At 41.3% G+C, this 10,163-nt stretch overlaps 1 protein-coding gene across 1 annotated transcript in view; it reads left to right on the forward strand.

Moving 5' to 3' along the window:
* The window catches only part of ATRN (attractin), a gene marked incomplete at its 3' end in the record, with an annotated part of 40,774 nt that overhangs the window by 17,842 nt on the left and 12,769 nt on the right, over positions 1–10,163 (forward strand). The window contains exons 7-11 of the mRNA XM_010077722.1: positions 796–886; positions 2,435–2,678; positions 4,071–4,254; positions 5,798–5,952; positions 9,982–10,066. Of these exons, the coding sequence (XP_010076024.1) occupies positions 796–886; positions 2,435–2,678; positions 4,071–4,254; positions 5,798–5,952; positions 9,982–10,066 (759 nt within the window). The remainder of the gene's footprint in view (positions 1–795; positions 887–2,434; positions 2,679–4,070; positions 4,255–5,797; positions 5,953–9,981; positions 10,067–10,163) is intronic.

Below are 10,163 nucleotides of genomic sequence, written 5' to 3' on the forward strand. Positions count from 1 at the left end.
ATAAAAACTTAGACTCAGGTTTGAGGTGTGGGAAAACACTGCTAAGGGATGCTAATTTTGGAAAAGTAGAAGTGTAAGGTTCCTGATATTCAGGGAATTTTTGATTCAGCTGCTTCTGACAGCTTTTAACTCTTCACTCTATATTTCTAGGCTAGCTTCTAAATTTTATCTGGCCTTGTATTCAAGGAGAGTAGTTTTACTTTTGTGTTATTAGCCCTTCCTTATGTTAATCTGTGTGACTTCGGAGTGTTTGGCTCTCCTCTTGGGCTTGATAGTATTCGGGCAGATCTAGGCAAAAGCTGGAGATTTTTCCTGGGATACCTGCATACCTCTCTTTCTTGGACCTAGGGAAGATCTGTGTGTTCTGCACTCATGTCCAGAGGTAATAATTCTTATAGGGGATGTTAAAGAGGAGCTGAAAATGTGGAATAGTTGCTGATTACATCCACGATGTACTCTTTCAAAGTCACGCCTGATTTTTCAACAGATACCCTGTGGCTTCATTGAACACTTGCTCAGAGATTATTTTATCTTGTAAGTCTGTAAACCTGGCGAGTATAGTTCATTCTTTGATCTGAAAAGCCACAGGCCATTTGCAGGGCAAAGGGTTTATCTTGTTTCAAGTTCACAGAAAAAAAATAACGCTTGAATGACAAAAATATAATGCAAAAGTGCCTTTTAAACACTGTCACTTTTTTTTTTATTGAGTAGTTGGAACTTTTCTCAGTTTAGTGGAAACTTTTTCTGCTCTTTTGGGTGGATCATGTGGAAATTAAGTTAATTTTTATGATACAGGTATGATCTAATTTCTGAAGAGTGGCTTCCACTGGCGAACACTGTGAACTCAGTAGAGATGAGATATGGTCACTCCTTGGCGTTGCATACGGTAAGTTCAGTGCTGCACACTCACTTCCCAGCTGATATCTCCCTCTTCTCCCTCTATGCCCACCCTATTCCACAGATCAGTCTGGCTTTAGGAGAAGCATTTCTCCTTCCAAGGCTTGTCCATGGCCATCCCAGTCTGTGTAATGGTAGTCCAGGGAGTCCTTGGGCTGGTATCCCAGGAAATCTGTACTTCCTTTGCTTTTTGTTCCTTCTTTGCCCTTTTCTCAGAGATTTTAAGGCTGGCTGAGGTCAGCGAGTCCATTATTTCCTCCTTACTGTCTGTGCTTGCAAGACACTCCTGACGGCTACAGTTTGCTGGTTCCTCAGCTGCCTTTTGTGTAGACCACAGCAGTATTTTTATGAGCTCTGTTGTCCAAGGCACCAAAGCAGAGCTGGTGAATTAGGGATTTTTGGAGCCACGTGAGAGCAGAATGGCAAAGTCTTTGAAAAGGAAACGAGGTAATCCTTCACTGACCTTTGGTTTTGGAATGTTAATTAGCTCATCACAGCGCAAGCCTATATAAAGCATAATTAGAAACACTTGAAAACATCTACAGAGCGCCGTTCACAAACAGAACACTTGAAAACCCTGAGAAAGACGGAAATTCCTACCTGCGAGGGCTCGATGCACATTCTGCAAATGACTGTTCAAAACTAGGGTACGATAAGTGGGTTTCCCCTCAACTGTGGGCTGCAAGAACTTCCCAAGAAGCACCAGCTATAGCAGAGAAACTCCTTTTCCAAGGCTACCACCTTGTCAGCAGGGAAACGGCCTCACTACACACTCTGGTGGATTCATGACTGACTCTGAGATGCCTGAAGAAACCTACAAAGGAAACCGGATAGAATTTTGGTTACAGGATGGTTAATAAAACCCTCTTTGGCTGTCCCAGCTCCCCTCTTTCCAAAGGGTCCTCATTTTTGTCGGGGCATTAACTTGAAATTCAAAGCTTTTGGTGTGCAGACACAGAGGAGTTTCCATCATAACTGCCTTCTTCACAGCTGTCTTCTGCTGGTTGTATTTGCAAGCTATGGGAGGGATTGCGCTTGCTTATTAAATCACCTGGCTGCAGGTGCCTAACCTTGGGTGCCTTTGGGAGCCTCTGAGCTCCATTTATCATGGAAACAGACCTGGTCAGTACAGGTGGTGAAATCTGGAGAGCAAAGTCAGCTCACACCTTTTTATCAGTTGGATTATTCTTCAGGCTCCCCTATATTTTTTATTCTTATATTTTACAAGCACCTGAATTTTGATGTCTGTCGTCTGAAGATCTGTCCTGCCCTATGCATCCCTTCCCCTCTGTACCCTGCTGGAGGGTGAATTGTGTGTGTTGAAGGTACTCTGACGTTACAGACTTGAGTGCAAACCTTGGCGGTTGTGGCTGCTTTCATATCAGATGTGACTGGTGACGGAGATACGTTTCTACTTGAGAGAGGAGAAAAATCTTAGGCTGGGAGAAGATAAAATATAGTAACTTCATTACTTATATATTAGTTATTTCCTAAATGCCAAACTGAACAGCCTTGTTTTAAATGTAACTTCTTTCAGGATGATATATACATGTACGGTGGAAAAATAGATGCGACGGGGAACGTGAGCAGCCAGCTGTGGGTGTTCAACATTCCCACCCAAACGTGGACTCAAGCGACGCCGAAAGCCAAGGAGCAGTATGCTGTCGTTGGCCACTCGGCGCACATCGTCACCCTGCAAGACGGCAGCGCGGTCATGCTTGTCATCTTTGGGCACTGCCCTCTCTACGGGTATGTCAGCAACGTCCAGGAGTACAACCTGGGTAAGTGGGGCTCTGCCTACCCTTTGCTTCAGGTTTAACAGTTGGTTTGAAAAGTCTTTAATTTCTTTTATATTCATATAGTAAAATAAATCCATAGTCAGATAAAACAAAACATGAATCTCTTTCTACTCATGTTTTTGAGAAGTTCAGTCTGACTTCCAGTGTTTGCCTAGCACAAACAGTGAGCAGCCAGCCGTGTGCCTCCAGCTTTATACGCCTTGTTAGGTCCCAAAGACAAAAAACCTGTAATTGAGAGACAAAACAGGACAACTGTGGGACAATTTGGATTCATTTTCCTCTCTCCCTCTGACAAAGCAAACACGCTTGGAATTATTTTTGTGTCTTGCCAATACAAGCATGGCTGTAACAATTTAAACCAAGTATCTGCTCACCCTGGTACCCATCTCCCCAGTAGCGGACGTTTAGGGGAACAGGGAATGAATTTCTAGCCTCCCATATCTCTGATATGATCTGATCTCTATACCTCTGCGAATAGTCTGCCCTCTGACTGTAGGATCCAGAGATTTCCAGTATCACCAGCTCTCCAGATGAACTGGGCATCTGTACCTGACTTAGCTGCTCTGAAATGGTTTCTGGAGGATGTCCCTTGCCCCGCTGACCAGGTGGAGAACACAGTTCATACAATCCCAGGATGGTTTGGGTTGGAAGGGACCTTAATGATCATCCAGTCCCACCCCCTGCCATGGGCAGGGACACCTCCCACCAGCCCAGGTTGCCCAAAGCCTCATCCAGCCTGGCCTTGAACCCCTCCAGGGGTGCAGCCTGTTAAATCCCTTTGCCTTGTGTGCCTGCTCTGCCCTGGAGTTAGGAAGCCTGTGTAGGCTTTCATTCTGCACTTGCTGCAGAGAACTGGTGTGTAATTTGACATTTTTGTTTCAGTTGCCATTATATTATGTCTAGAGTGCTTCAGACCAATGTTATTTTAGTGGGTGAGGTATAGGGCCATTAATCACATATTAGTTTTTAACTGCAGCATTCTTCATAGTCATGCTTAACTTGGCTTCAGTGCTGTCTGGTTTTATATATATAAAATAAAAGTGCTCTTGGGTACCATTCCAAATCAAGCCATGGTGCTGGCATTTTCATGTCATTGAAATGCAATATATTATTTCTGCATTTTTTTATCTCTCATTTACTTAACTTGTCTGCAAAATTTAATAAATGACTGTAGAGGAGATATTTCTGCTCTAATTAAAAATACTTGACAATATTTCTTGCCAACTAACTCCTTGAAGGAGAATATTTTTGAATATGAAATGATAGAGACAGTGTCCACATCAAAGTGAATTTGTTTTACCACCAGATCAGTTGATAAGTCACTAATGGATATAAATTAACCATGTTTTCTCACTCCCATTTTTCATTTCTCAGACACAAATACATGGAACGTCTTACAGACGAGCGGGGCTTTGGTGCAAGGAGGGTACGGTCACAGTAGCGTTTATGATCCAAATACAAGATCAATTTATATCCACGGAGGTTACAAAGCATTCAGTGCCAACAAATACAGGCTAGCAGATGACTTGTACAAATACGAAGTTCATTCCCGTATGTGGTAAGTAGTTCTTCTGCCTTTATGCCACCCCATCATTTCTGTTTTCAGTGGAGAAGAGGACGGGGTACAGTAGCACATCGTTAGCTGCGTTCAGGATACATAGTGTGCTCTTGTAGCTGTTATTTTTAAGTCCCTTTATGAATAGAGAATCACATAATTGCGTATAATCAAGGCTGTGAACGAGGCAAGAAATCCGTTTTAATCTATTGTTGTCTTAAAACTGAAAAGAACAATATTTGCTGGGATTTTCTTGACAGCAGTACAACCTGTGTGTACGAGTCCGGTTACTGCAGTCAAGTGAGCGATAATTCATTCTGCAGTTAAGACTGCAGAATTATTTCTATTATAACCTCATTTTCTTCTGGCTCTGTAACTGCTTGAAACGTTCATTTCTTAAGCTGAAATTGTCTGTGATTTGCTTCTGCCCAAAGGTGAGTTTTATTTAAAAGCTAGAGCAAAACTTCACACCTTCGAGCTATAGAGGTAAAATACATTTTCCTCAATTTTGTGTTTTTCTTAAAGTTGTTTTTAAAGGCTCCTGTCAAAAAGGAGACTATCTTTTGAATTAACACATGTAAACTTGAGTCACCACATCTCATTTTTGAGAGTTTAAACCAGTTTGTATTGCTGCCACGACTGCTTGTGAGTGTATACTGATGAGTAAAGCAACTCGTGACCAATTTCCAAAAAAACCTTCCTTCCTTCTACGTGCGGTAATAATGACACTTCCTTGGTTCATTTGATCCTCCAGTTCAGCTGGGGAGCCAGCAAATTTTGTTGTAAAAATCTGGGTTTCACTGCAAGCTGCCTTGGGGATGCTGCTGCTCTGCAGAACCGATGGGACAGCCTGCAAAACCCTGACACTGCTGCCGCCGCGGCCGTGTCGGGATTTTCCTGCAATCCCACCCTCTGGAAAGAGGAGGGAGATCCTACAAAGGGTGACCCTGTGTGATCAGTGCTGTTAATCACGCTGATTAATGGGGAGGTCAGTGGTGAGTTTGATTAATGCTTCCCATGATTTAGTCCTGGGTGAGGCGCTGAGTTTTGCAGGTATTAAGCTGCGGGGCTCTTGTATCGGCCACTGCATAGATTTCCTTAAAATAGGTTTATTAGTTTTGAGCAAGAGAGGATGCCCAGTTTGAAAGAATTCTGTAAGTTACTATAAAATTAGAGTTCATATAAAATATTGGAGTCCTCCCAGGCAGTGTCCGTATTTAGCTGACTGCTCAAAAGCCCAGTTAGTGTGAAATCTTGAGAATCCCTAGGGAAGGAATTGATGATTTTAAGATCTATAATTTTGGAAATAGGCTTTCAGAGATATTTTTTCTCCTATAAATTGGCAAGCAGATGGGAAATTCTCAAGAAGAGAATAAAATTACGGGAGGAATTGAACAGTGTGGAAAGTAAGTTTGTTAAATATCTCATTAGGAAAAGTAGTTAAATACTTACTCCCCCCTCAAAACCTTCTTCAACTTCGATTTACGATTGTTTTATCTTTGCCAGTTACTAATCAGTTTCGTTAATATTTTTTTTTTTTCTGAAGGACAATTCTTAAAGACAGCAAATTTTTTCGCTATCTGCACACGGCTGTGATCGTAAGCGGAACGATGCTGGTGTTTGGAGGAAACACGCACAACGACACCTCCATGAGCCACGGCGCCAAGTGTTTTTCTTCCGATTTTATGGCGTATGATATTGGTAAGTTCTTTCCAAAAGAAGAGTTATAAAAAAAAAAAATCTTGGCTATTCAAAAAGAGCTGTCTTCAAGAAGACTAATTTATATGCTGGGTATATTATACCAAATGCTCCGAAGAATACTGGAGAAGAATGTGTAATCAGGAGAGGCTCTTTAGCTTGCTACACATTACCGAGCAAATGAGCTGGTGCAGTGATTTCTAGGCAAATACAGCAGCACTTATTTGGTCATCAGTTTATACAGAATCTTAGGCATTCCGAATGATTTCTTAAACAGAAACCATATTCTGCCATCTCAGCCATAAAGCTGTCCTGATATTTTGGCTGTGTTTTTAATCTGACGTATCAAAACTGCAGGCTGTTGGAGGTACAAGCGCTGCTGAAGCTCAGTTTCTGCGTTGCACGCTCTTGGTTTAACTGCGAGCTGGCTGACTTGGAATGTTGGTTTGTTTAGATGTAGGCTTTATAAGCATAAATATCCCCACAAGCACTATTTAACTATCAAGCCAGATGATTCGATTTTCTTTGGAAGGATTGGGGTTTGATGAGTTTGGCTAGCCAGAAGAGGGCAGCATTTATTTATGAATTTGGAGTCCAGAGATGATGCGTTTAAGAAGAAAAGAAGAAATTATATAAAAGAAGGTGCATGCACACCCAGATAATTCACACTAAAGAAAAACACCATTCTGTACCCATATCACATTCTACCTTCTGCTCTCAGAATTCCTTAAATGTTGGCTCTTGTGCTTGATTCTCTGAAATAATCGTGTAAACCTGGATTCTCAGGGTGAGTGTCCACTGCGGGGTCGCTCCTGGTTTGTGAAGGGAATATGCCAGCCCGTGGATGACTTTCAGCAACGGGGCTTGGCATCCTTGTGCCTTTTTGCTGTCTGTTACGAGGTGTTTTGACAGCCAGGGACAGTTTTTTTTAAACTTGGATAACGATAGCAATAGATTTTTCTTGCAACATTTTATTATCTTCCCTGACCCCTTGACCTATTAGGTGTAAAACACAAATTGCATTAATTTGACAAAATATGTCAATAGTGAGGTTAATTTTGATTCAGTTTAGTTAGCAAGCAGATGAAATGTTAAATGAAATAAATGTTGTAGTCAACTTGCCCAGTCCTTACCAGTTTGACACTGAGAATTAGAGTTTGCACTGATTGCGCTTCAAATGACAGGGATGAGAGGTCTTCTGGTGCTCTTGGGTAGCCTCATTCCTCAGGGCAGAGAGTGTCAGCCCAGAAAGCAGCTTTTTTTTTGGAAAAAGAAGACTACTTTTTCTATTATTTTCGTAGCAGGACACCTTATGCATGATTTGCCTTATCCCGTAGGACCAGGAGCACGCCCAGGAATATGTTAGGACATTGGCCAAGCTTGGTGGTTCCAGCCACCTGCTTGGTGGTTCTTCATGCATGATCTCAGCATGAATATTGATCATAATCAAGTTGGTCTGCATGGGAATAAGCCCATCTTGCTAATTTGCTCATTTTTAACATTTTGTTGATGGAAGTAATATAGAATCATAGAACCACAGGATGGTTTGGGTTGGAAGGGACCTTCAAGATGATCCAGTGCCCCCCCCTGCCATGGGCAGGGACACCTCCCACTAGCCCAGGTTGCCCAAAGCCTCATCCAGCCTGGCCTTGAACCCCTCCAGGGAATATCTTGGTGATCATAGTGATGGTTGGAAGGCTGGAGAAACCCGAAATTAAAATGCAGTCTAAAGTAAAGGCTTCCAAACCAGGTCTTCTCTTCAACCTTTACCGCTAAAACTTTTTTCTGCAGTAACTCATTTTATTTACTTCGTCAAATTTTTCTGGTTTTCTCCGCTCAAGTTTCTAGATAATCAGACCACATGCACTGACTGTTGTGAGGACACGTTTTCTTCTTTTTTTTTTTTTTTTTTTTTTTGTGTAGGATGCAACCATTTGTCCCTGAGATGCATGCTGAGATTCTCTGGAGGTTTAGCAGATTAGGTAGATCTGAGAATGCATTAATGCATCTTAACCTTTTATCCTCCACCAGGATGGGGCATATTCAATCCAAATTTTCCAGATAATGCCCAGTTTTGGAAGGTTTCAGGGCAGCAATCCAGCTCTCTTTGTGCGTGTGCACTTCTTGGTGCTTCTCAGGACAAGCTTTCAGATTGTGTTGACCTTCAGGTTGGGCGAGCACTTGGGTAGAGCATCCTCACAGTAGTTTTTCCCATGTTCTGCACACTGCAATGACCACTTAGCACTTCCTATCCCCAAAATTGGTCTCTCTGGCCTCTGTAGAAGAGTTTCCCTTCCATTCCCTTCCATTGCTATGTGTTCATCTCCAGGAGTTGTTCATCTCAAGGGTTGGGCTTTCCAAAGGGTCACCTGCCTCGTGTATCTTTTCTCCCCATAGGAGAGAAATTAAAATTCTTCTATTTACCACATCAAAAATTCAGTTCTGATGACAAACATAGAAAGAGGCTGGACATTTTCATAGGATATGTGTTCTGTTTGAATAGCATATTTAATAAATCTCGCTCACTCTAAGTTTCAGGCTTGGCTTAACTCAAGTCAGGAAGGATTCTTTGTAGTTTCAGAATCATTCATTTTTTCCAATACTTGATCTTCAGTTAAAGATGGGAAAGAAGCTTAGAAAGCAAAACATTCCATGCCTTCTATTAATCTAGAAAAATATGTTTCTTGGCCTCACATAACTCACAACTTGCTGGAGAAAAAGTTGCAAATTGCTGTCCAATTTTGCTGAAGTCTCCTGTTAAAAATTGGACCGGTGCGTGCTTGTCTCAGGAATGATGCTGGGCTAGGTGAAATTCTTTAAAATCGAGCAAATGACATTTAAAAATCAACTTCCAAATCACAATTTATCAAAATAACGAAATCCAATATGTCTTTTTATTTATCATCACTCTTGAATTCAAGTTTCTGCTGGAGCAGAGGTAAGGATCAGTCATCTCACACTCACCAATTCTCCAATTAAATTTGGTAAAGAATTAATAAGGTTGTTTTCTTTGCCCTCTCAGTTGATCTACTAGTTTGCTTTTGTGGACTTTTTTTTTTTTTCAGTCCATGGCACAACACTTTTATCTCATATTAAAGAATCTTCAAGTATTTGAGCGCTCTGTAAATCTTTACAGCAGATTGACTTTTCTGTCCTAATTGCGTAAATTGTGTACAGCTGCCTCTGGGACGTTAGCCCCCAAGGTGATCCCATTCACTTTGCCAAGTTTAAGTGCTATGAATTGGACTGACTTTTCCAGCTTTTGTTCTTTTGATTGCTCAGTGGGTTATATGTTTCTTGGATTTTTATTTTTTTTTTCACACTGCCTAAAGGAAGAAATTACCTGAGAAACCAAGTAAAAAATGAAGCAGAACTTATAAATGTTATGCTAATAGAAAAAAGATGGAATAATCTCACATTATATTAAAAGAGAAAAACAACCACAAATCCTTGAGCTATGATGAGTAAAAAAAATATTTTTGAAAACATGGATATCTACCCTCTAGGAACATAATTGCAATGGGGGGGAAAAAAAAAAGATAAGTCTCTGTTCTCAGTGATACTGGTTTGGGGCAAAACTGCAAATAATTCACATATAAACAGATAAAACCTGAACTTGTTACGCAGTGAAAAATTCCACTAGTAGAGGAGAAAAAGCAACTCAAGCTACTGCTGTTTAATTACACGTGATTGCCCAAAAACTAATAACCCCTTCGACACAATGCCCGGAAACTTTGCTTTTTGATTAACTGTTTAGATGCTAGAGCAGAGCCATTCCATCCTTCCTTGATTTTTTCCGTCATACCATGGCACCTGGAGTGAACAGCAAGTCTTAAATCTTGAAAAAATATATATATAAAAAAAGAGAATGCAGCACTTCCAGGAACTTTTGAGAGTATTTGGTGATGGGTGGAATGGTCTCCCTCTGGTTATTCAAGTACTTTGGGATCTTTCAGGAGGAAATGTGCTGGGTAAGTTGAGTCGTTAATTAAACTGAGAAACTTTTCTGAAATGAGCTTTTCTTCATCCTAGCTTGTGATCGGTGGTCTGTCCTTCCTCGCCCGGGTCTCCATCACGATGTGAACAGGTTTGGACATTCTGCCGTGCTGTACAACAGGTAAGGTTACAGACAGGCTGGGGGTGTTGGCATTTTGTGTACATGTAGGTCAGGAACACCGAGACGAGAGGGTGGAGGATCTGCTGCAAACCTCTTG

The sequence above is a fragment of the Pterocles gutturalis genome, unplaced genomic scaffold (genome assembly GCF_000699245.1).
Source record: "Pterocles gutturalis isolate BGI_N339 unplaced genomic scaffold, ASM69924v1 scaffold8328, whole genome shotgun sequence".
Taxonomy (NCBI): Eukaryota; Metazoa; Chordata; class Aves; order Pterocliformes; family Pteroclidae; genus Pterocles; species Pterocles gutturalis.